The 26,768-nt window shown below is 41.6% G+C and overlaps 1 protein-coding gene across 3 annotated transcripts in view; it reads left to right on the top strand.

The window, feature by feature from the left end:
- The window catches only part of tmem131 (transmembrane protein 131), a 54,833-nt gene that overhangs the window by 23,869 nt on the left and 4,196 nt on the right, over positions 1-26,768 (top strand). Inside the window, exons 5-36 of one of the 3 annotated variants that reach the window (XM_054788561.1) lie at positions 934-1,054; positions 4,849-4,965; positions 5,050-5,172; positions 5,254-5,334; positions 6,512-6,662; positions 6,762-6,818; positions 6,912-6,973; positions 7,050-7,158; positions 8,244-8,352; positions 8,449-8,602; positions 8,676-8,846; positions 9,084-9,194; positions 9,260-9,394; positions 10,178-10,282; positions 10,358-10,444; positions 10,519-10,671; positions 10,739-10,814; positions 10,888-11,002; positions 11,109-11,247; positions 11,357-11,466; positions 14,377-14,449; positions 14,531-14,682; positions 14,755-14,897; positions 19,563-19,749; positions 19,824-20,009; positions 20,090-20,245; positions 23,313-23,695; positions 23,795-23,979; positions 25,796-25,917; positions 25,982-26,103; positions 26,168-26,320; positions 26,403-26,589. In XM_054788561.1, the coding sequence (XP_054644536.1) occupies positions 934-1,054; positions 4,849-4,965; positions 5,050-5,172; positions 5,254-5,334; positions 6,512-6,662; positions 6,762-6,818; positions 6,912-6,973; positions 7,050-7,158; positions 8,244-8,352; positions 8,449-8,602; positions 8,676-8,846; positions 9,084-9,194; positions 9,260-9,394; positions 10,178-10,282; positions 10,358-10,444; positions 10,519-10,671; positions 10,739-10,814; positions 10,888-11,002; positions 11,109-11,247; positions 11,357-11,466; positions 14,377-14,449; positions 14,531-14,682; positions 14,755-14,897; positions 19,563-19,749; positions 19,824-20,009; positions 20,090-20,245; positions 23,313-23,695; positions 23,795-23,979; positions 25,796-25,917; positions 25,982-26,103; positions 26,168-26,320; positions 26,403-26,589 (4,335 nt within the window). Of the gene's footprint in view, positions 1-933; positions 1,055-4,848; positions 4,966-5,049; positions 5,173-5,253; positions 5,335-6,511; positions 6,663-6,761; positions 6,819-6,911; positions 6,974-7,049; positions 7,159-8,243; positions 8,353-8,448; positions 8,603-8,675; positions 8,847-9,083; positions 9,195-9,259; positions 9,395-10,177; positions 10,283-10,357; positions 10,445-10,518; positions 10,672-10,738; positions 10,815-10,887; positions 11,003-11,108; positions 11,248-11,356; positions 11,467-14,376; positions 14,450-14,530; positions 14,683-14,754; positions 14,898-19,562; positions 19,750-19,823; positions 20,010-20,089; positions 20,246-23,312; positions 23,696-23,794; positions 23,980-25,795; positions 25,918-25,981; positions 26,104-26,167; positions 26,321-26,399; positions 26,590-26,768 lie in introns of all 3 variants that reach the window. The other 2 variants (XM_054788560.1, XM_054788562.1) reach the window with 2 other exon arrangements.

A 26,768-nucleotide genomic window follows, 5' to 3' on the forward strand; every position in this document is an offset into this window, starting at 1 on the left:
GTATTGAGGGCCGCACGGTGGTCTAGTGGTTAGCTTGTTGGCCACACAGTAACAGTCTGGAGATCGGAAAAGACCTGGGTTCTATACTCCCTTGGGCATTTCTGTGTGGAGTTTCCATGTTCTCCCTGTGCGTGTGTGGGTTTTCTCTCCGGGTATTCGGGTTTCCTCCCACATCCAAAAACATGCAGGTTAGGGGACTCTAAATTGTCCATAGGTATGAATGTGAGTGTGAATATATATATATGTGCCCTGCGATTGGCTGGCGACCAGTCCAGGGTGTACCCCGCCTGTCACCCGAAGTCAGCTGGGATAGGCTCCAGCATGCCCTAAAGAGAAGCGGTATAGAAAATGGATGGATGGAAAATGTATTGACAGAATTCTACATCATATAATAAAATAATATACATAAAAAAATGAAATCTAAAGTAATACAGTATATATACACAAAAATGATGAAATATAAGTCAGTTTGAATAACCACAAATAAATTTGGCACTATCTGTTCACCATAGCCCATACACACTTTATAACACATCTGGTGTGCCAAGATGTAGCAGGAAGAAACAGTGTTGCTAACTTAACAACATTGTAGCTGTATTTAGTGAGTATTCAGACAGCTAGACGATAAAAACGGTTAAAAAATCTAGTGAAGGTACTTTCGGTGACTCAACAAGTATCCCCACATCAAGCACTTGCAGGCGCAAGTCATTCATTTATAAATAAGGGAATGCATGTGAAACACTGACTTTCAATGACTTGAGTTGAGTCTTTTTAATCCATTCTCGTGTTACTCCTCATTTGTAAAACAAAATGTTGGAGTAAAACTAAAGTCAGCAGTTATGTGACGGGCAAATGTAGTGGTGTACTGTTGTGTGGACCGTTATTGTTTATTATTTGCTGAGTCTAATCTGTGTCTGTCCTTTTCATTGACAGGCCTGTGGGGATGCCAAAAATGGAGAAAGTTTATTTACATAATCCAAGCTCAGAAGAAATTAGCTTGTTATCAATATCAGCAACGACTGCACATTTTCATGCATCCTTTTTCCAGAACAGGGTGAGTATGTGTGACAGACGGACGTTTTTCCTGACCATACGATGACAGAGGGAGTGTGTGCTGTCATGGCGTCCTCTCTGATTTGATTAGCTATTTGTTACTGTAAACAGTGTGCACATAAGTGACCATGATGTGTGATTTTTATGGACGCTGTAAGAGACAAAATGTCAGTGTTTTTAACATCACAAGCAAGACTGAGCCACCTGTGAGTGCTTTTAATGGGGGTGGCGCCACAGCAGCTCGTTGAGAAGAGCAATACACTAGGTCCCCAACTAACAAACACAATTGGTTCCAGACGACCGTTCGCAAGTCGATGTGTTCGTAAGTCCAACAAAAGGTAATATTTCCAATGATATAGATACTACATGTACATGTATACATATACAGTATATGTGTATGTATGTAAATATGAGTTTGGATGCAGTAGTAATATTAAACGAGGATAATTAATGAAAAAAAACAATAATAATAAAAATGATATAATAATACGTAATGATAAATGTTATTTACCTTTGAAGAGGAATGGTCGAGCATACGTCTTTGTGGAGGAGGAGGAGTTACTGGAAAAAAAGGACAAATCGTCGTCGTTAGACTCTTCTAAAAGAGGTAGTGTTCTGTGGGTGGTGTAGAATTAAGCAGGCCTATTAACTCTTCATAAACTTTAATCACACGCTCTGTCCGGGTTGCATCGTACAGCTACAATTTAGCTTTGCATTTCTCCTTTAAACTCTCTCCCCAAGGCTTCCTCTACCTGTTGGTCCCATTAGCAGTGTCACAGTGCCCTCTACTGGTCAAGCATGTAGCAGCACAGTATAAATATGGAGTTACTACAAGGCAAAATACATGAAAATATAGACCAGTCAGCTTATGTTCGTTTCTCTGAATGTTCGCAAGTCGGATGTTCGTAAGTTGGGGACCTAGTGTACATGCTTTCGTGTTATTCTCCAAAAGGGTCCAAAAAGACCAGAAAAAGCTGCTAGGTTCTGTGTTGTTCATGGCACTTTAACTTTTCAAACATGAGCGAGTAGTTGTGCCTGACATGCAAATGTTTCAGGCACGTTCGATGCAAGCATAATTCACACGTGAAGAAGCCTTCCAATTGCTCGGGCACAAGAAGTTGATTAGTTAGGGCTGTGAGAACCAAATACTTGGCTGTAGGAAAATAGGCCTCACATGTTCAGAGATAGTTTAAAAGTTTGTAAATGTTTGGAAAGATTGAGTAGTCTGATCCAATGGCGCGTCCATGTTTGACTGTATGTGTTACATGTTGCTTTAACAACATCAAGGACGTACGTCTCTGTAGATTTTGTAACTGTACGCCTCACGGTGCATCACGGTTTGGTGCACACCTCGGTTTTGAGGCCAATGTTCAGTTCATTAACGCAAACCGTAAACGGCTTAGCTTTTGTGTAAACAGCTTTAAATGACTTTTAAAACGAGACGTGAAAAAAATGCAAACCGCAGGTAGGTAATTCTCAAATGAAAAATGCAATATAGATAAATAAAAATATAGCATGCAGAAAAATTGAAAGATGCCGGAGCTACTTTGACACATTTTCTGCATAAAAGATGCTAAAAGCAGTCCAGTGTACGTAGGTCATTATATAGCGTCCTCTGTAATTATTGGCACCCCTGGTTAAGATTTGTTCTTTAGCTTCTAATTTTATTTTTTTTTCTAAAAAATATAGGACCGTACTGAAAATTGGAGAAAAATGTAACCTTCATCTCAAGTGAATTTTAAGAAGAAAAAAAATCCCAGACTAAGAAAATTATTTTTCCTAAAATGACCTATCCCACAATTATCTGCACGCCTAACAATTCCTAGGAAATAAATGTAATTGAAGTATTTCTGTTTTTACTGTTTTCACAGTAGTTTACCATTTGTTTTTACAGTAGTTTACCAAGTTGATCAGAGTATCGAGGAACATTCAATTAGTAATTCATCACTTCCTGTTTCTTTGGGGTATGAGTATGAGGTGACACTGAAGCCATTTCTCTTATCCACTCTTCAATGTTGGAAAGAAAAAGGAACACACCATTCAAGTAAGGCAGATGTGTGTCGACCTTCACAAGTCAGGCAATGGCTACAAAAAAAAATAGCCACTCACCTGCACCTGCCCATATCTACTGTCAGAGCAATCATTTACAAGTCTAAAACCTCTGGAACAGTGGTAAACAACCCTGGACGAGGACACAAGTTTATTTTGCCACCACGCTTAGTGAGGAGGATGGTAAGATAACTAAAAAATGCTCCAAAGTTCATTGTTAAAGAATTGCAACAAATGGTAGCATCTTGGGGTCACACAGTCTCCAAAACAACCATCAGGTGCTATCTGCATGCCAAAAAGCTGTTTGGGAGGCATGCACGGAAAAAACTTTTCTCACTTCCACCTTTTCTCCCTCCCAATCATAAATGTAAACCTGTGCAGTTCGCTAAGCCTCAAGTGGGACCGCGTGCTTTGGTCAGATGAGACCAAGATAGAGCTTTTTGGCAACAAACTAAGTGGGTCTGGCGTAACGCAAAAGAGGAGTATGCAGAAAAGCACCTCATGCCCACTGTGAAGTATGGGGGAGGATCAGTGATGCTGCGGTGTTTCTCTTCCAAAGGCCCTGGGAACCTTGTTAGGGTGCATGGCATCGTGAACACTTTGAAGTACCAGGCAATTTTAAAGCAAAATCTGGTGGCCTCTGCCCAAAGCTGAAGATGGGTCGTCACTGGGTCTTGCAGCAAGATAATGACCCTGGACTTGTGGTCCAAATCTACACAGAAATGGTTCATCAGACACAGGATCAAGCTCCTACTATGGCCATCTCAGTCCCAGACCTCAACCCCATTGAAAACCTGTGAAGTGAGCTGAAGAGGAGAGGATCCTGGTCGCTGGATGATTTAGAGAGACTGTGCAAAGAGGAATGATCGAAGATCCCTCTTTCTGTATTCTCCCATCTTGTGAAACATTATAGGAGAAAATTCTGTGTTTTTTTTTTTTTTGGCAAAAGTGGGTTGTACAAAGTATTAACATCCAGGGTGCTAATAATTGTGGCTCAAATGATTTGATGTATTTCTTAAAATGCACTTGAATCAAAGTTTGGATTTTCCTCTTGTTTTCATTATGGTCCTATATTTTTTTAGTAAAACAAATTAATTCGGAGCTAAATAACACATCTTAACCAGGGGTGCCAATAATTATGGAGGGCGTTGTATGCTAATCTCTCTGAACAAAACAGCCACATATTAACATTGTGCTGAGCCTCATTTACACTTGCAGGCAATTTGTCCCCGCAGTGGTATGTAATTTTGCATGCCAATGAGTAAATTGGTTGTAAATAGGTGTGTAAACTGCGGGGTAGCGTACCAGTGCGCAAAGAAAATTTTAAAACATTAAAAATTTGTGGCACGCATAATTTCCATGAACTAGTCATGAACGCACCGCAACCTGTGTGCAAACAATGCGGGTGGTGCGTATCAAAAGTGTACCGCTGTGTGTCTCATTCACATTAATGGGTTAACTTTTTCTCCGCCTTTTGGAGGAATGCAGAGGTAATTCTCAAGTAATTTCTGTGGCGTGTTGGGTCTTCCTTTTTTGATTTTCTGTTAATAACTAATCATAATGCCCAAAGTGATATCTTCTAGTGAGCAATTCCCTCTCCCACATTATCAGTGTCTTTAAAAAAAAAAAAAGGTTTATTGCCTCCTTCCTGCTCTTTGCACATTCTCTACCTGCAGTTGTGAGAAAATAAAAATTATTTTTATTCAGCCTTGCACATAAAGCTAATCTTTTTGTGTCTTCCGGCAGATAATCCCGCCAGGAGGAAATACGTCGTTTGATGTGGTGTTCCTGGCACGTGTAGTCGGGAATGTAGAAAACACATTATTTATTAATACAACACATCACGGAGTGTTTACATACCAGGTAATTAGCCACGGCAGCAATGCTTGTCTCTCCTTCTGCATTGTAATATTGTTTTTTTTTTATTTTTTATTTCCATTTCTGAAGGTTTTTGGGGTTGGCATCCCAAACCCTTACAGGCTCCGTCCCTTCGTAGGGGCTCGAGTTCCAGTAAACAGCAGCTTCTCGCCACTTATAAACATTCATAACCCCTACAGTGAACCACTGCAGGTAATGTATTACGACCTTGTAAGGGGGGGACTATGACAATATGAATTGAGTCGTCATATTAAAATGACATTGTGGTTACAGGTGGTGGAGATGTACTCCAGTGGAGGGGATCTGAACCTAGAGCTTCCCACAGGACAACAGGGAGGCACTGGGAAGTTATGGGTAAGTGGCTCAGATTTACTGAAAAAAGAGAGGATGCAATGGCCACTTTGTAATTTTGTACAGCAGTTCATTGCACCACATTTAGATATGCGAAGATGTTACATGTATTTCAAGAAAAAACTGCCTCTCAGCTGTGCAATACTGTATAGGTGATAAAACCTATTAGTGTCAACTTGTTGCTTTTTCCCCCCCCAATATATAACTTCCTTCTTAAATAACCCCTCTTAATTTTCTTTTCGCAATATCACTTTATTCCCATAATGTTTAGATTTTATTGTCATTATTTCACCAACCTAATTTTCCAAAAAATGCTTTTTTTCCTCCTCACATTACTTTTTTTTTAAAAACATTTTTTCTTGAATCTTTCAACTCTATGATACAAAAATGGCATGATTTTGTATTCTTGTAAAATTGCAACTCTTTTTACCATTAGAATACGACTGTTTTCTCTTAATATTTTGACGTTATCGTAAAAAGAAAATTTGCCATTTGTGCTGGGGTTTTTTTTTATTTTCCAACTATTTCAACTTTTTTCTTCTTGTAATTATGACTTTATTCCCATAATATTTTGACTTAATTCCGGTAAGATTGTAACTTTTCTCGAACTTAAATTTAGAAAAATTTGACATCTTTGTTTTGCGTAATATTATGACTCATTATGAAACGTCTTTTGTTAATATTTCAACTTTATGCTACAAAAATCACATTTTTTTCCATATGACGTTATTCTCGTAAAATTAATATTTTTACTTTATTCTTGTAAAATTACTGAGCATTTTTCCATTTTTGCTGTGTTTTTTTTTCTCCCCCCTCCTTTTCTTGTTAACTTATATTTTTTAGAATGTGCCGCGGGCCAGTAAAAAACAGCTGCGTGCCACACTTTGGACACCACTCACCTAAAAAGAATAGTGTGCCATGTTTGGAGAGAGTGTTATTTCCTAAATGTGAAAACTAATTATGTATTTTAAGTTGACTTTTTTTTCAAACTTTAATAATGATTTGGATTGCATGACAAAGTGGACAGAAAAACTTATCTCGCTTTGACAGCAACACAGCGGCAAGAGTGTTTGTTTGTTGTTGTTTTTCTCCGCAGAAAATGACAGAATATAACTTGCGCTATTTTGCGTAAAAGCAGCAGAGTATCATTTAGCCGTGCTGTGGGTCTTTTGTTTTCCAGGAGATTCCTCCCTTCGAGACAAAAGGGGTGATGAGAGCCAGCTTCTCGTCCAGGGATGCAGACAACCACACGGCTTTCATTAGAATCAAAACCAATGCCCCTGATGAGGACAAGTTCATCATCCTGCCGGTTGAGGTGGAGGTCACATCAGGTGAACTGCCAAAGCTTTCTGTTTCAAGTCTCTCAACCAGCTGTAGTGCTTCCACCTCGCATGATCATTTTTTTTTTTTTTTTATTTCCTTCTGTGCAGCCCCTGGTATTTACTCTGCCTCGGAGATGCTCGACTTTGGTACACTGCGGACACAAGGTAGAGGCGGTTTGACAAAGAACTGCTACTATCTTTGTCGTCCCACACCACCTCTCTTGCCTTTTCCCAACTCTTAACTCTTTTCATTTTCAGATCGGCCAAAGCTGCTCAATTTGCACCTTTTAAATTCAGGAACAAAAGATGTTCCTATCACTGTACGTGTTCTTTGGTGTTTTTACATGCATGTGTGCAGTCTTGCACAAGCTCATCTTTTGACTTATGCTGGCACAGAGCATCCGTACGACGCCAGCCAATGAGGCCGTGACAATAGACTTTAAAGCTGTCACACTGAGAGCAGGCGAGAGCAGATTCACCAAAGTAGCAACTATTACTTTTGACGGTAAGTCTATTTCTACTAATTGTCTTTGCAAGTGTGTAACAGTACATGTACAGTCATCCCTTGTCCATCGCGGGTAATTGGTTTCAGACCCAACTGTGATAAGTGAATTTCCACAAAGTAGGAAATGGAATATTTTCATATTAGAGCACAGACAACCTGATGACAACCTTGAGAAGTAATTTTTAACACTATTGGAGCCCTCTCCACATGAAATAACACCCCCTATAATAGACATAAGACAAAATAAATAAGACTTGTGCTCGTGTGTGTTGCTGTAATTGTGTTTCGGTGCTAGTGGGGATGAGTGAGGGTGCGGACAGGAAGTTATGTCACGGGCCCAGAGTTAGTTTTTAGTTTGCTGTGGGTTACAGCTGCAACAGTAGCTTGTGTTTGGGATTATTGTGCCTGTTGTGAGATCTTTCAAACCTGAAATAAAAGCCTGTTGTGCCAGCGATCAAGTCTGGCGCTTGTGTGTCTCACCCAACATTACAGTAACATTGCTGACACCTAGTGACCAGTGTAGAATACTACATACTACGTTCATATTTGTATTTTATTTGTATTCTACCTCACGTTTATGCTTCAAAGTGCTTCATTTAGGACAGTAATTTGTAAAGTTTGCTTAAATATACATATTTTTGGACTAACAGCCAATAGTCACTGCAGGAAATATGCTGTCCAGAAAAAAAAACAACCAACTCTCCCAGTGCCAACGTATGAGTCTGTTATGTCTTTATGTGTAATATGTCTTATTTGCTGTTTTTATGGCTACTATATTTGGTAATATGAGTGTAAAGGTGAAATGTTATTTAATGTAAAGAGGGCTCTAATGTTAAAAAAACGTATTTCTGTGCTCTACTTTGCGGAACTTCAGTTATCATGGTCGGGTGTGCAACCAATTAACCCAGGTAAACGAGGGATCACTGTATTTGTTGAATTTGTTGTTTGAATATGTTGTGTATTGCCTCATTCAAAGGGAATTGCAGTCCTTTTTGCAGGTTCCTTCACCAAATCCTCTGCTGACACTTAACTACTGCACATCTTCCTCTTGTATGCCTTCTCATTGCTCATGTTTGCCTCTGCAGCCTCCAAAGCCAGAAGACCGTATCAGTTCTTTGGCAAAATCACGGTTAAAGCAAAAGAAAAGAGTTACGCCAAGCTTGAAATCCCTTACCAGGCAGACGTTTTAGAAGGGTATGTTCTACATTTCCCATCTGGTCTTAAGGGAATGGTCTTAAGGGAATTAAAAGAATTTGCTCTTAGTTCAGTGCTGTTTCTTCCCTCATACAGCTACTTGGGCTTTGACCACACAACCACGTTGTTCCACATACGGGACAGTCCCGTTGACCCTGTGGACAAACCCATATTCCTCACAAATGCCTTTAACTTTGCCATCTGGATACACAACGTGTCCCTGCCTGACGAGGCCAAAACAATGTTCAAGGTAAGTCCCTGCGACCGGTTATGCTCGTATCTGGAGAAGCAAAAGTAACACCACATCTTTTGATGTTCTACAGGTGCAGAACTTTAGCGCACCAATCCTCATTCCACCGCACGAGTCGCGCTACATCTTCTCGCTGCTTTTTCAGCCAGTCCGACCTTCCATACACATCGACAGCAACATCCTGCTCATCACAAACGCATCAAAGTTTCACCTGCCTGTCAGGGCCTACACAGGCTTCTTGGAGGTACATGAAAAGACTCAATTGGCCATTTTTCCACTACACATTGCACACAGTGCCTTTGGACTCTGAAGTATTTTATTCCACAGTCTCTACTTGGTTCCAAAATGAGTCGTCTTTGTGTGTGGCTACTGCTAAGAATTTGTTGCATGCGTTGTTCAGTACTCTGCATGGGAAAGGGCCATCAGAGTAATAGTATATTGACCCCAAGTCACTCAAATATGACTTTTTTTGCACAAACAGCCCCACGTGCTGCAACCCAGTCTGAAGGAGAATGTCCTGGACTTTGGCGTTCGCAGTGCAACAGACACCAGCAGCATCATATTTGTGGTGGTGAACAGTAACCCCATCGAGGTGAGAGCTGCAATCATATTCATCAGCATAAACAAATTTAAACTGTCTCCCTCCTCCTCCGTCAGCTTGAGATCAGGTCGTCGCACGTCACGGGCGACAGTCTCTCAATGGAGATGCTCAAGACAGAGAAGGGGAATTCGACCATGGCGTCCAGTCGTCTGAAAGAGCTGCAGAATGCGTCAGCGTCCCATCACAAAACGGTAAAGAGCGCCACAACAAGCCCAAAATTTGTCCTTTTCATACTCACCTGCTGCAAGAAGTACAGCCTGCTTGTTTTGCCAAACATAATAAAGATATAATCAAAACAGCCATTAACCTCATAACCCGACATCCATGCACAAAAGACAGTTCAGGGTTTCTCATAGAGGAATCCCTTGTTTATTGTGGTTAATTGGTTCCAAATCCAACTGTGATAATTGAATTCCTGCGAAGTAGGAGTGCTTATTTATAAATTGAATAATGTTCTACACTCAGCAAAAATAGAATCACTTTTTCTCTCACATATTGTTTAAGTAAGTGCTCTGGTAAGTGAGCATTCATCATTCATGATTGATAAACTCTACACCTTACAAATGTAGCATATCAAGATGCAGATGAGACAGCATGATTATTGTACAAGTGTGGTTAGAAATATATGTTGACTACTCCAAAACGTGCATTGGAAACCTGTTTAAAATGTTGACCTTGCAGCAAAGATGTGTGCGAGTCTATATTTACTGTGTGTCTTATGTCTCCTATTTTCTCTTAATATGTCTACTGTATTGGTAATACAAGGGTAAGGGTCACTGTAGGGGTGTTATCATGTATAGAGGCCTCTAATAATAGTAAGTGTGTTTAGAACAGGTTTTCTATGCTCTAACTATAAAAATTATTTTTAAATGAGCAATCCTACTTTGCTGATGTGTCTGGGACCAATTAACAGCAATAAATGAGGGTTTACTGAATATTTTTTTTGTAAAAAAAAAAAACCTTTGTCTTCCAAGGTGATTTTAGCGTCAGGCTTCTATGCAGCGTTCAGAGTGACACTGGTAGCCCAGGACCTGGAGGGCACGTATGACGCAGCCATACACATCACCACAGACTACGAGGTTGGTGGTCAGTCCCGTTTGTCGCGCACAGAGCCAGAACTCACCGCTCACTCTTTGAACTGTTTGCCCCCTCAGATATTAACCATCCCAGTGACAGCTCTCATCGCCGTCGGCACATTAAGCAGCTCCCCTAATCACATTGTTCTGCCGCCTTCATTCCCGGTAAGTAAGACCCAAACGCTTGTTCCATTAGTGACATTTCTCTGAAGCTGATGTCTTGTTGTTTCCTCCTGCAGGGGAAAGTGGTGCACCAAATGTTCAGCATCCACAGCTCATTCACGCAGAAAGTGAGGCTGGAGCAGATCCGCTCCCTGACAGAAGACGTCCGCTTTTACTACAAGCGCCTCCGCAACAACAAAGACGAGCTGGAGCCCAGACGCAAGTCCAAGGTCAGCCCTCATCCCACCGAGTTATTTTTGGATGCCAACATAACGCCTCTCCTCTGCGTCTTTGCAGGTGGCAAATATTTACTTTGACGCCAGCTTGCAGTGTGGCGATCACTGCTACTTGGGGCTTCCCTTTGTGCTTAAATGTAAGCGCCCACCCCCCTTTTATGTCACACCGGGAATATGATGCGCACTTTGAAATGTACTCTCTACTGACAGCTGAGTCCAAGCCTCACGGGATGGCGCTGCAGGAGGACATTTGGGACGCCGATGTGGATCTTCACCAGAAACTTCTCCTGCGATGGAAAGAGTTGAAGGAGCGCTCGGGCCATATGTGAGCATATTGCTGCGGTTTATCCTTTTTTACTCTCTATAATTAGTAGCTGTGTGACGCGGGGCTATTTACAGTCTCCCTTTCTGTTTTTTCCCCCCCACTGCAGGGTTGAAGCTGTGTTTGAAGTCAATACAGACCTCCAGAAAAATGTGCAGGCTAAAATTACAGCCCAGCTGACCTGGCCCTCTTTGGTCAACTCCTCGCAGCACATCACTTTCCCACTGACCAACACAAACAGCTCCTCTGTGAGTGGTACACAATCTGCCTCTTGTGCACGCAAATGCATGTAGGAATTTCTTAAGGTGTTGTTAAAGTCGCTGCTTCATTTTGAGCGCTGTGTGTGTGTGTCTTCAGGATGGACAGGTAACGCTGCAGAATCCCGCCGATGTTCCCGTCTATGTACAAGTTCTCCCCTTGGCGCTGCTGCCCAACCCCTCTGTGTTCTCTGGAAAGTTGGCTGACAGGTGGGAAGTCTCGGAAAACCTTCTGCATGTTTTCAACCTGCACTGTTTTGTCTAGATACTGCTCAGGTGTTAACTGAACTGCTTGCTCCAGTATACCCCTCTCCTATTCACAATATGCCACTGAGTGTGTTCTGGCCAACCAATTGTGTAACAAAACAAGCTTGTCATGTTTCTGTGCCTTATTGCTGGTGCTTCAGTGTTTTATACTCTAGACCCCCACTATTCGCTACCACACAAATGACTGCAAATAATTGACACAGCCATAATAAAACAGACATTTTTTTTTTCACACACTAATAAAGCCTGGGTTATGCTTCCATGTCGAGGTGCTACCGTACGCTACACAGTCTCGTTCCTCCCCGTCCAAACCTTCCTGCTAGTTTGAGGTAGACATCTCTGGTTTCGGATCAGCATTTGCAGTAAAAGTGGCTGTTGTAATAAATTAGTGGCAAAAGTGTTTCATTTCTGTAAGCCACAGGTGTCTAACTCATAGCCCGGGGGCCAGATCTGATGTGGCCTGCAATAACCTGGAAATAGTGTCAATATCGCACTTTTTTAAACTTTCTGAATGTATTTTGTTTGTCATTTTGACAGAAAAATTGTATCGCATGCATTTCATCCAAATGTTGATATTAAATATATAATTATAATAAAATATATCATTAAATGCATGCGCAATTGTGTAATAACATCATGAGGCGATTATACATTTATATTTATTAGGGCTGTCAATCATACTTGTCCATAGTTAACTCATAATTGACTGCAGATAGAGGTTTTTGCCTATAATAACTAGGGATGTAAATCTTTTTGTGGTCTTTGTGGTAAATGATTCAATACGATCTAAATACACGGTTTAAGATAAGATTCAAAAACATATATTTTAAAAATGATACGTTACAGTCCACACAGTTAGGAGATTGGGAAGACCTGGGTTCGATTCTCCATTAGGCATCTCTGTGTGGAGTTTGCATGTTCTCCCCGTGTGTGCGTGGGTTTTCTCCGGGTACGCCGCTTTCCTCCCACATTCCAAAAACATGCATGTTAGGTTAATATGCGACTCTAAATTGTCCATAGGTATGAATGTGAGTGGGAATGAGTGTTTGTTTGTCTATATGTGCCCTGCGATTGACTGCCGACCAGTCCAGGGCGTACCCCGCCTCTCACCCGAAGTCAGCTGGGATAGGCCCCAGCATACCCGCGACCCTAGTGAGGATAAGCGGCATACAGAAGATAGATTCGTTACAGTGTACAAATGACACAATTCTATACAATTCAACATTTGTTGATGTACACATTAATCTTTCATAATAAAATAAAGAAGGCAATTGTATAAAAGTGTCATTTTTACAGTATTTTCAAATGTGTAAAAGATTACCATATCATCATCATCCCCAAGCATGCTTTAAGGCAGGGGTCCCCAACCATCAGGCCGCGGAAAACATTCAGACTAAATGATGAAAAAAATAAAATAATATGCAAGTAACTGCAAATTTTATGTAAAGGGATATCAATTTTGGGAATAATATACAGTTAGAAATCCCACAATGCATTTTTAATGCAAGCGGCGACTTGCCCCACTTTTTTTCCAGTCCTTGAACGAATCTAAATTTCTCCACTACTATACTGTATTTTTCCCCTTTTTCATTCACCTCATATTTGGTCCGAAATGCTGATATTCTGTGGGAATGCATAAAGGTACATTTTGATGACCTTATTGAGTGCTAATGTGTGTATTTGTGCGGTGCACCTCTCTGGAAAAACAAACTCCAGGCTCGTACTGGTGGATGGTGGGTCTATATTCATTTAGTGCTTTTAATTTCATGTTGTTTATGTCTTAGATTTCCACAATACATAATAAATTAGAAAAATGTTCATAATTAAATCTTTCCCGGTGACTAGCTAGCGCCGTGCTAATGTTATTTACATCCATTCTCGCAGTCATGGCTACAATGATACAAGCCCCCAAATAGCTGTCCTCGGCTATGCCTACCTGTAACTAGCAGTTCGTAACCCACATTTTAACTCACAGCCGAGAGATGGCTCACATCTTTTAAAAAAAAACAACAAAAAAAAAAACACTCGTTAGTTAGGACACTCGTAAGCCAAGGTACAACTGTATTGTACAACAGTGCTTTCAGTACCTGCTCACTTCTCTCTGGCAGACGACGTACTGACAACTCAACTCACAGCGATAGTAGATACAAATAACTTGGGTCTTGTTGCGAGAGCCGTCTGCCAGGGCTTTGAAGCTAAATTCACCATTCAAAATGCCCTTTTTCTTTGTCCATTACTGCTTGATATTTGTTCCCGCTTGTGGCTCCACATCCACTGCTGCGTCTCCTCAAACTACGGTATGGGCCGAGGGTCAAACAGGACATGTCCATATTAAGCATGTGTCAAAAAAAATAGTGCCATTAAAGGAACTTTCCATTAACGTGTTAACTTTGACAGCTCTAATATTTATATATATATATTGACAGTTACAAGTGGCCCTCCGAGGGCAGCCACAACTGCCATGAGCTTGACACCCCTATTCTAAGCTGTTCACAATTTTCTTCTCCTACAGCATCATTATCTTATTCTGGCGCACCTTTTCTGCGGATGTGTGCGCTTGGGCTTCCCAGCATGCCCTGTGTTTGTTGATTGCACCGTGAGTGACGTAGTGGTTGGAGTTAATGACCCTCTATTCTTTTGAGCTGCGTGGGTGTCATTTAGTTGTAAATGATAGATGTGATTTCTACATTTAAAAAATGCCTTTTTTTGAAGATAAAAAAGAGCAAATGGGCAGATTTTCCCACAAATGCCCAACTGCTGTACTATTTTGAGAACCGATTGGAATGTAAACATATCGATTGCCTCAAGACGGTACAAGATTGACATACTGATCCCTTCCGACTCATTCACCAGGTTGCAACCAGAAAATCTGTCCAACATCAACATAGACACCAAAACCTTGGAGTTCCAAGTCCACAAAAAACAGGTGAGTCGTCATGAAGGTCTTGCTTGAGGCCACGGCAGGATGCTCTTTGTCTCCTCATGGGCCATTCTGTCTGCTTTCCAGACATCTGCTGGCAAGAGCAGCAGCGGCTTTGTCGAGGGATCATCCAAACCGTTTGTGTACAACGTGGTCTTGATGCCCAGAGAAGTCAAGTCATTCAACGTAAGCTTCACGCCGGTCCGCAACCACAGTGTCTCCTCCCTGCTCATAGTCAGGTAATGGTCACGGCTTAAAACCAAATCTTCCCTAGGCATGTGTTTGCTCATCTCTAAAGTGTGGCTTTTCAGAAATAACCTGACTGTGATCGACACCCTCGTCCTTCACGGACAAGGAACCACAGAGAGCCTGAAGGTCGCCGGGAAACCCCCAGGTCAAGGCAGCTCGCTGAGGTTTAAGGTGACGGAAGCTCTGCTGAAAGACTGCACAGAGAGTGAGTTTGCTCATCAAGATTCAGTGTGACGTAACTAGAGAGATCACCAAGACTTATTTGCCGCTAAGAACAGGGGTGTCCAAAAGGTGACCTGGGGGTGGCTGTTGTTTTATTGTCCCACACTTTTAAAAAAATGATATAACAACAAAACTAATAACAGCAAAAATTAAAAAAAAAAAACTGCAGTAATTTTACACAGTCAAAATATTAGAAAAAAAATTGTAATATCGAGTCGTAATTTTACGAGAAAAACGTAATATTATGAGAATTTTAAAGAAAAAAGACGTTTTATTTTAAGTTGTAATATTATGAGAATCAAAACAAAAAATGGGGAAAATAGGTTGTGGGGAAAAAAGTTACAATATTACAAGAATAAAGTCAAAATATTAAGAGGGAAAATTATTTTTAGTAGCCTTGAGTTGAAATATTAAAGAAACACTGTTATTTTTTTTAAGTTGTAATATTATGAGAACATTTTTTAAAAATTTGGTTGGTGAGAATTTTACAATATTGTAGTATTGAATAAAGTCAAAATATTATGGAATTAAAGTCATTACGAGAAGAAAGTTGAAATATTTGGAAAATGTTACAAAAGAGCAAAGAGCGAATTTCATACCAATATGCGTTTTTTTTTCACCTCGATCACAAAGTTGTTTCTTTGCAAAATATCAAAGTGGCCCTTGCATCCATTCTTTCATTTTACAGTATGTGGCCCTCGCTGGAAAAAGTTTGGACACCCCTGATCTATACAGTATTCCCTCAATTGTGGAGGATTTGATCCAGAACCACCAAAGATAGGTGAAAAGCCGCAAAACTGCTACCACCCACTTTAAACACTAGTTCTACACCACACTAGTTCTAAAATTCTACACACAAAACCCCATAACAACAATGTGAAGAAATTTTTTTTAAATTGTTGCAAGACGTTCAATTGGAGTCAGGTCTGGGCTCTGGTTGGGCCACTCGAGGACATTCACCGAGTTGTTCTGAAGCCATTCCTGTGATATCTTGGCTGTGTGCTTCAGGTCATTGTCCTGCTGAAAGATGAACCATCGCCTCAGTCTGAGGTCAAGAGTGCTCTGGAGCAGGTTTTTATCCAGGATGTCTCTGTACATCGCTGCAGTCATTTTTCCCTCTATCCTGACTAGTCTTCTATAGTTCCTGTTGCTGAAAAACATCCCCACAGCCTGATGCTTCCACCAGCATGCTTCACTGTTGGGATGGTATTGGCCTGGTGATAAGCAGTGCCTTTTTTTTCTCCAAACATAATGCCTGGCATTCACTCCAGAGTTAAATTTTTGTCTCATAAGACCAGATAATTTTGTGTCTCATAGCGGGAGTCCTTCAGGTGCCTTTTGGCAAACTCCAGGCGGGCTGCCATGTGCCTTCTTACTAAGGAGTGGCTTCCGTCTGGCCCCTCTACCATACAGGCCTGATTGGTGGATTGCTGTAGAGATGATTGTCCTACTGAAAGGTTCTCCACTCTCCACAGAGGAACGCTGGAGCGCTGACAGAGTGACCATTGGGTTATTGGTCATCTCCCGGACTAAGGCCCTTCTCCCCTGATCCCTGAGCTTAGATGGCCGGCCAGCTCTAGGAAGCCAAACTTCTTAGACTTACGGATGATGGAGGCCACTGTGCTCATTGGAAATTTTTCTGTAACCTTCCACAGCCTTGTGCCTTGAGACAATCCTGTCTCTGAGGTCTACAGACAATTCCTTTGTCTTCATGCCTGGTTTGCGCTTTGACATGCGCTGTCACCCCTGGGACCTTTTATATAGACGGGTGTGTGACTTTCCAAATCTTGTCCGATCGACTCCAATTAAGCTGCACTTGAGCTCAACTTTGAGCTTCACGGCAAAGGCTGTGAATACTTATGTACATGTGATTTTTCAGGTTTTTATTTTTAATTTGCAACAATTTCAAAAAACCTTTTTATGGGGTGTTGTGTGTAGAATTTTTTTAGGAAAAAATTAATTTAATCCATTTTGGAATAAAATAAGGCTGTGACATTAAAAAAAAAAAATGCGGAAAAAGTGAAGCACTGTTAATACTTTGTGAATGCACTGTGCTGCATTTCAAGGAAAACATTTGCCCGTCATCCACAATCCTTATGTTAGACATGAACACACATAATCTCTTTTCTGTGCCTTCTAAAGATAGAAAAACAGCTACAAAGAGGCAGCTTATTAGTGCACATAATGGGACGCACATATTTTGCTTAGAAAGCCCACTATTAAAACACCTCCAACAAGGTTTCTTGGTTTTATATCCATGCTGTAACCATGTAGTAATGGGCACATTCATGATAACATTTACTTCTTACAGTATTTTGCCATAGCTTGGTCATTTTAAGCATTAGTGGAACTTCCTTCCTGTGCACATTGATTTCACATAGGAACGACAAAGGAAAGGAACGCTATACATAGCGTTAACTTTTCCAAACTCAAAACAAAAACACAGCAGCAGTGGCGGCAGCTCCAATATGAAGCCACTTTTGTTAGTGGCCTGAGGCATAGCGAGCAAGCCACTGACGCACTGTGAGCGAGTGTATGCCGAAGCTAACGTAGTTCTTCGGCGTAGCAATGTTGATAACAATAAATAACAATGTCGCTGTGGCTTGGTTAATACGCAGGTCACATTATGTAAATGCAGCGTTGTTGGGACTTTTTGGAGGTTTTTGCAGAAGGCTTTATGGGCGGAATAAGTCTTTCCCATTACATGCAGTAATGAGCTGTCTCTTTTTACCTGTTTTTATATATTTGCAACGCACAGAAAAGAGAAAGACGTGTGTTCATGTCTCATAAGGGTTGTGGATGGTAGGCAAAATTCCAAAAAAAGTGCAGTTTTCCTTAAAACATCTAAAAAAAAACATTGCTTGTAAACATATTTAAAAGCAAAGAAAGCTTCTACAAAAACATAAATGCACTGTACATGTATAGGAAATGCAGTAATAACGGAATAGAAAGTACTTTAAACCCAGTATGGGTCCTCAACAGGCACACAGTCTTGACGTTTTTTTGTTTTTTTATTGCCAACCTTTATTGCCAACCTTAACACGCCAACAAAAATGCTCAGTTCTGTCACTGTAGTCTCAAACAAACACGTTTACAAACGCACACACACGTTGCTTTGGCTCTACACACCATCAACAGCAATACTTCACATATACGCCCAAGTGGAGTCCAGTGTTTCCAACAGGACTGCGATGTATTTGTGGTAATGGGTCAAAGGGGCATGGTGGAGCATGTAACGTCATCATCCAATTTGCATAATTGGCCATGACACGTGTGCTTTATGGCCGACTAAAAAAATACAAATTAACTTTCTTCTGTTGCTTCTTTGTGCCATTTAATTTTTTTTGTCACAAGTGAGGTTTTAGATGCTTTTAGATGGTGGAGGGGCCCACAACAGTTTGTTGAGATGAGTGATATGTGCTTTTATGTCAAGTCTCCAAAAGTGTCCAACGAAGACAAGAACAAAGTCAACTGATTTGCCACGAGTCACCTTTTTGAGAATGTGTCTAGAGATGTCCGTGTGGTGCAGTAGATAAAGGTTGCATGGTGTGTTCCACATGTGTTTGTTATTGTTGTTGCATATTTGCTGAGTGTTGCAAATGAGTCCAGTAATCCCTCGTTTATTGCGGTTAATTGCTTCCAGACCCGACTGTCATAAGTGAATGTCGACTAAGTAGGATTCGTTACTCTAAATTGAATATTTTCATTAGTAGAACATGGAAAACTTGTTTATGACCTTCTAAATGTGTTTTTAAGCCCTCTAGACATGAAATAACACCTTTAGTGACCTTTTATACTCATTAGCTCATACTCATAAGAGCAAATAAAACATTTACGACTAAAAGTCAGTGGATTCTTGTGCCTGCTGTGAGATCATTCAAACCTACAATAAAAGCTTGTTGATCCTACGATCAAGTTTGATGCTTGTGTGTCTCACCGAACATTATAGTAACATTACTACCGCGTGACCAGTATAGAATACTACATATCATAACGTCATTTAGACATCATATTTGCTTAAATGTGAATATTTTTTCTTTACTAATAGGCCATATTTAACCAGGAAACAGGATGATTTATCAATTAATATATTTTTGAAAAAAACGTGAGTGTAAAGCCACAAAATTTGAAGTTGCGAAGGATTACGATAATTCCTTCAGCAAGCTCCTGTGCGACTCAAGCTCGCCACAATCGATATCAAGTTGGCAACACTGATCGCTCCTCCTTCTTCCCCTTCTCAAGCCACACTAACTGGTCTGAAACGCGTGGGAGGTTGAACATTTTTGCAAAATAGTGAATTTTTCCACGATCCAAAAAATTTTTTGAAAATCCCAGATTTAGTAAGACAGTGGTAGACAGGGCCGCGATGCAAGAGTGAGCGCTGTATTTATTAGATATACTGAATATATGAGGTTTAGCTCTATCACCCATGTCTATGTATGCATGTTGTCTATTGGTAAAATGCTTGGGGAAAAAATGATGAAGGCAAATGAGCTTCATTCTGAGGACCTCTGGCAGTCAAGACACATTTTGCATATTTGTTTGCTTGGTTGAAGTAGTATTTCCTTCGTCCCGTCAGTCTTGCATTCTGCATAACAGTTGAAGCGTCGTGCTCTCATCCCAACTAACTGATCTCCTTTTACTGCAGAGACAAGAGTGCACGAACCAAACTTCACCATGAAGAGAACGTTCCGCGTGGAGAACATGGGCCTGCTCCCCATCACCGTCCGCTCAATGGAGATTAACGGACAAGCGTGCAAAGCGTTCGGATTCAAGGTCCTCAACTGTGAAGGGTTTACACTCCAGCCAAATGCGTCGAAAGACCTCGTCATACTGTAAGCGGCGTGACTGCGACCTGCCTATCTCCACACGTGACGCAGTTTAGTAAGGCTCCCCCTTCGTTTTCCAGGTTTACGCCAGATTTCACCTCCTCTCGGGTGATCCGCGAGCTCAAGCTGGTGACATGCGGCGGCTCGGAGTTTGTCTTTGTCCTCAACGCCTCCCTGCCCTACCACATGCTAGCGACGTGCGCAGAGGCGCTTCCCCGGCCGAGCTGGGAGCTGGATCTCTACATCATCGTGTCTGCCATCATGAGGTGAGAGCCCCTGTGAGGATGATGCGAGACCTTGAGTGGCTGACTTTTGCGTTCCTTTTTCTTACGTGTTGCTTCCCCAGTTGCATGTTTCTGTTGGTGATCGGCACCGCATATTTGGAAGCTCAAAGCATCTGGGAGCCCTTCAAGAGGCGCGTGTCTGTAGAACCCAGCTGCACCTTGGAGACGGGGAGGCCATTTAATCTCAGGGACATTGTGCAACTGCACAGTGATTCGAAGTGAGTGCAAGGCGTACTAACTAGCCACATGTTTAGCTAAAGCACTCATTGGCGCCAACATTATGTACACCTGCATCTGATTTAGTACACCTACTGTACAGCAGTGGTTCCCAAACTTTTCACAGTCCCTTCATGCAATGGTTGCACATACACCAAGACATGCACCAGTTGGCTGCAAAATTCACTGGCTCGTATGTGCTGTATTAGCTGTTTTAAAACATGATTTATAACAATTGACAAACTGGTAAGATGTGGTGAACTGTGATGCTCTTTTGCTGCCAAAGAATAATTGGTAAAACAATGGAAGTAATCACAAAGGGACTAATGTATAGAAATGAAAACAAAGCTTAATTACAGTAATCCCTCGTTTATTGTGGTTAATTGTTCCAGTGACTGAAGCGAATTGGATTCCTTATTCATTACCGGAATATTTTTGTATTTAGGGCATAGAAAACCCGATTACCACCTTCTAAATAAGTTTTTTTTTTAAAGTCCTATAGATATGAAATAACACTTCTTTTGTCACTTTTACATTCATATTACCCGATATAGTAGACATACTAAGAGTAAATAAGCCGTTTAGACATAAATAAGACTTGTGCCGGTGTGTGTTGCTATAAATGTGTTCCCTAAGTGAGCAGAGTTGTGGGCGGACAGGAGGCGATGTTGGAGGTTCAGAGTTGAGTTTTAGCTTGGTCCGGGTTGCTGCAGAAGCAGTAGCCCGCGTTTTTAGTAGGAATTATTCGACAATAAAAGCCCAGCGAAATGTCTGGCATTTGTCTCTTTGAATATTACTCGGGTCCTATGGTTTCTGCCTTAACAGAATCGGAGAATTGACCAATAAAGAAGAAATCTACTGTTAAATGCGGAATCAGGCGGAAATTGACATCATGTGAATGAAATACTGTCATTGTGAGGAGTGGGCAACTTGGTGATGTGGGTAAGTATTTCCCCGGCGAGAGGACACGAGGAGAGGCACGTTTATTCTTACACCCAGCTCGTCGTCTCAACTGTCAACAGACACACGCAACACACTTCCGGCCTTCAAAGTACGAGCGCTTGCGTAAATAATGCAATTGAAATAGCCACATATGCCACAGGCGTTAGTTTGACGATTTTGTAGTAATGCATGCACAGGCTGACAAGTTAGCTGCGCTATGCTTGTTTCTGAAATACTGACCAGTGTAGAATACTACAAATTTACATCGTCTTCTGAATGCCTTACACCAGGGGTGTCCAAAGTACAGCCAAGTATTTTTATTTTTTTTTTGGCCCTCGGCACTTTCTAAAAATATAATTTAACAAGAAAATGTAAAAATCTGTAGTAATTTTACATGAATAAAGTTAGTATATTAAGAGAAAAATGTTGTAATCTAATGAGAAGGTTTCATTTTACCAGAATAACATAATATTATGACTATATTTTGTATATTAATATTATGATGATTAAAAATACCGTCATTTTAGTAGCATAAAGTTGAAATATTCAAGAAAAAAATTATTAAAGAAAATTTAGAAAGTATTAAAGAAAAAAGAGAATGTTTTAATAGTAATACTATGGGAAAGGCGGGGTACACCCTGGACTGGTGGCCAGCCAATGGCAGGGCACATATAGACAAACAAGCATTCACACTCACATTCATACCTATGGACAATTTAGAGTCTCCAATTAACCTAACATGCATGTTTTTGGAATGTGGGAGGAATGCGGAGTACCCGGAGAAAACCCACACACACACGGGGAGAACATGCAAACTCCACACAGAAATGCCCAACGGAGTTTCAAACCCAGGTCTTCCCAATCTGCTGACTGTGTGGCCAACATGCTAACCACTAGACCACCGTGCAGCCCTAGAGTTGACCTATTAAAGAAAAAATAAGTCAGAATATTATGTGAAGCAGCACAAAATGAATTTGTAATTTTGGGGGCAAAAGTTATTCATAAAATAATAAAGTCAAAATTTACAAGAAGAATGTTAGGAAAAAACAGCAGAAATGGGGGACAAAAGAGCAAAGAGCAACGTTGATACTAATAGGCTTTTTCACAATACCACAAAGCGGAGATGCTGTTTTTTCTTGAAACATACATAACTTCTTAGCATATCTACTCGTGGTGCTTCACGAAATATCAGAGGTTCCCCTGCCTTATGCAGTATGTCCATCCGTTTTCTATGCCACTTATCCTCAATGTGCTGGAACCTATCCCAGCTGACTCCGAGCGTTATGCGGGGTACAACCTGGACTGGCCTTATGCAGTATGTTTTAGTGCATTTATGATTGAAAATGCTTAATTTAGGCAGAAATATGTAAAATTTGCTTCAAAATGCATATTTTTTCTCATAATAGGCCGTATTCAACCACCAAACAACATGATGTACTAATATATTTTTGAAAACCCGTGATAGAGTGAAGTTGTGAAATTGGAACCGCAAAGGACACTCAAATAGCATGAGCTTATGCACCAAACAACAATGCACACTCGTGCTCAGCACAGAGCTAACAACATTAAACGGCACCTTTGACTAAGTGAAAGGAAAACTAGGAAACACAAGTCTGTGTGCAGCGTCAGTGAAAGTCACGCACCCCAAATCTCAATATGCCTCACACTGCTCACAACTATGGTGCGTTCAAGAACCGCCGAACATAAGTAGCCGCGATGATGAACATGCAAAATTGTGGGCTTTCTAACATAACGAGTGCATCGCAGAAAACACATGACAAACCCATACAGCGCATAAAATTAAAAACACAACACAAAAAACACTTAACCCCCAATAGAAATGAAATCTTGAAGATTAAACACTCTTAATGTACAATATCATCAAACTTATTTGAAAATCACACAGAACAATGAACTTTCTTCTACTTTCTTCTGCGCTGTGCAGGCTGTTGACATGCATTGTTCAGGTGCACTAAGTACTAAATTACAAATTTTTATTCACGTACCCCCAACCAGATTTTGGGAACACAGGCTGTACAGTATCATAATGCGACTGCATTTGCAATTTGGATGCAAAAATGGATGACAAATGATGTCAAAGCTGCGGTGGTGTCTTGTACATTACAGTGACTCATCCCAGAACTCCAGAGGGTTATACGTGTCCAGCAACGGAGCGGCGCGCCACGCAGCCCGACAGGGTAACACCCGAACCATGTCGGACTCGGACAGCCAAGATAAGCGGCCCAGGATTGGCTCTTCCTCCCAGCTGACCAGAGGAGGTAGCGCTTCACCCCAAGAAGGTCCTCCGCCGGCCTGTCAGCTGACCAACCGCAAGGCTCGCAGCACCAAACCGGATCTCCACGGTCAAAGTTTAGCTGCGTTGTTGCCAAACAGAACCGTGTGTTCTGACGACGCAGAGTACGCCAACTTGGTCGGAGCCATGGACAGCGACCTGGACCGTCCAGACTCCCTTGGTGCGGAGCAGAGCTCTCAGTCACTTCAGAACAAAGGTGCAATATATCTGATTTTGTCATCCCAGACCAGACCAGACCAGACCAAAATCCCTAAAGGAACCTTTTGTGTCCATTTTGTGTCCCATGTTTCTGCAGCGTTAGAATCCAAAGGGAAGGTGCGAGGCAAAACAAAAGCTCAGAGGAAGAAGGAGGAGAAGGAGAAGAAATCCACAAGCAAGACTCAGGGCAATGAGCTGAAAGACCATTTGGCCGACAACGACGACAGCTCCTCCACGACCACAGAGACGTCCAATCCGGACATGGAGACCAGCGTTAAAGAGGTACTGCTGCTTCACATTGTCTACAGTTCGTGTCTTCTATATGATACACATTTACATACAAAAAGAACCGTTTTTGTTGCAAAGCACAGCGGTAGGATAGCTGATGGTCGTTAGACACAATACAGACACACAATGGTCCTTTCCAGCATGGGAAGGAGAAATATGGTGCCAGATTTCTTTTACTTCATGTCAGGGGTGTCCAACTTGTGGCCCAGGGGGCCATTAATAGCTCTTGGCTCATTTTTTTCTTGGCCCACTGCATAATCCAAAAATGCTAGAAATAAGTAATCCCTCGTTTATCCGGTTAATTGGCTGTAGACCCAACCGTGATAAATGAATTTCTGCGAAGTAGGATTCCTTCTTTATAAATGGAATATTTTAGCAGTTAAGAGCATAAAAAAACTGTTTACAAACTAAATGCGCTTTTTAACATAATTGGAGCTCTCTATATAAAATAACACCCCTATAGTCACTTTTACACTGCTTATACCCAATATAGTAGACAAAAGGAGCGAAAATAAAACTTGTGCTCATGTGTGTTCCGGTGGTAGGGGAGTCCAGAGGAGGTGTGGACACTGAAGTGTTGGGGGTTCAGAGTTGAGTTTTAGCTTGGCGTGAGTTACGGCCACAAAAGTAGCCCGTGTTAGGGATTATTGGGCCTGTTGTGACATCATTCAAACCTGCATTAAAAGCCTATTGTTTCAGCGACTCTCACGATCTCACATTACAACAACTAGTGACCAGTTATTCAGCCATTTTTATGCTTGAAAATGATTCATTTAGGCCGGTGGTTGGCTACCCACTGGAGCAGTGCGGCTCTTCCTTCAGCCTCCTTGTTTTGGCTCCCACGCCAAGAATTTAAAAAGAATAATAATAATTAACACAGAAGAAGAGTAAATGTGCGCTTTCGAAAAGTTGGAAATATCCGACTCACTGCTAATCTAATGCATCCACACTGTTCTGACTGCTGATTGGATGAGCAAAGGAGGGAGGCAGGGGCCAGTTTGTCCAGTGGGACATGAAAAAGACATCTTGACAGTGTGCTACCCCTGCGGTAAGCTATCCATATAACCATGAATACGCCCCTAAAAAGAATAGAGTATAGCCCTTTAAGTGCCAAAGTTGCAAACTTTCAACAAGCAACATTGCTGTTAACAAGCCATTTCTGCAAATATGGTGCCTCATGTAGTTAATTTTACACCAGCAGATGGCGGACTTCTGTCACTTCAATCTGAGTAACATTTGTGGGTGTGTCCATGCAAAGTTTATAGGCTGTGAAGACCCTTGTACGTGCGGCAGCGAGGCCGCTCGCCATAACAGTCCACACGCAGCATACTTGAACCGATGCTTTGCTAAACCGTGTTTGGGGTGGCAGGTGAAAACGTGGTGGGTTGTCAAAAAAAAACACACAAAAAAAACACGCAAATTGTTTTTCATATCGTGCTTAAAAGAAATATGGATACTTTAAAAATATTGATATATTGCCCCGCCCTATTAGAAAGTCATGAACAGGTTTTCTGTGCTCTAACAACAAAAATATTCCATTTGTTAACAGTGAATCCTATATCACAAAAATGTACCTATTGTGGTCAGGTCTGGAACCAGTTAATCGCTATAAATGAGGGACGACAGTACCAACATTCAAATGAATGGGTTTTCTCCGAGATATATCAGTCTGGAAAAGGTTATAAAGACATTTCTAAAGCTTTGGGACTCCAGCGAACCACAGTGAGAGCCATTATCCACAAATGGCGCTGAAGGTGGCGAATGCGTGATTGTTGTGTCTGTAAAACTCTCCGCCTCTCATTCCTGCCAGGAACCAGCGAAAAAGAAAGGAAGGACAGGGAAAGAAGCAAAAGAGCCATCAAATTTTATTATTAAACCTAAAAGTAAGAAAGCGGGATCCACAAAGAAGGAGAACCAAGTAGAAAAGTCCAGGTGTGTATATTTGTTAGTAAAAAATGTGTTGGTGCTCGGGTCCTTATTATGCTTTTCTTGGCAGTTCCCTGGAGCTCCCATATGTTACACCACTGGAGAACAAACAGCGGAAGAGCTTTGCAGCGTCCAAAGCTCTTCACCCCCTCACCCCTGTCCCAAAGACGCGGCAGCAGCAGAAACCCAGATGTGAGTTTATTGTCACCGTTGTACACAAGACATGTTTATTTCTTGACACGTTTGCCTGCCGTAGTCGACAGCAAGCTGGAAGAGGGGCGCTCCTCCCTTCTGGCCAAACTGTTATCCAGCAGCTTGGTGCAGGAGCTCGGTCACAGCAGCAGCTCTGAAGGCGAGAAGGACTTTGGCCTACCAGAGTGGGACTTGCCCGTGGCCTCACACAGCGTCGGTAAGCGCCCGAGTGAATGTGAATGCCTCGTGCCACTCCTCTCCATACACCTGATTTATTATTTTTTTCACACCCACAGCAGCAGATAGTCTTCAGCAGATCTCCCTCCAAACATTGAACGCAGACCCTTTCCTAAAACGTTCATCCACAGCAGGGGCTTGCTCCCCACCGCCCATCTCCCCCAGCTTGTTGTCCCGAGGAAGCTACAGCAGTGTCCTCAACAGCAACAGGTCCGCACCTCCACACCACCTAGAGCAGTCATTCATCAGGTGTGCCGCATGAATTTCACATCATTCAGGGGTGCCCAACATACAGATATTTATGTAGAAATACCTACATTTCTGGACTGGTATATTAGCCACACCCACTAAGTTTAAAGAGAAATATTTGTACATAAACAGGCCGCACCTGTCTTTAACCACAGGTATCTACGTCGTAACATGGGATA

This window comes from Dunckerocampus dactyliophorus, chromosome 10 (assembly GCF_027744805.1).
Source record: "Dunckerocampus dactyliophorus isolate RoL2022-P2 chromosome 10, RoL_Ddac_1.1, whole genome shotgun sequence".
In the NCBI taxonomy this organism is placed as follows: Eukaryota; Metazoa; Chordata; class Actinopteri; order Syngnathiformes; family Syngnathidae; genus Dunckerocampus; species Dunckerocampus dactyliophorus.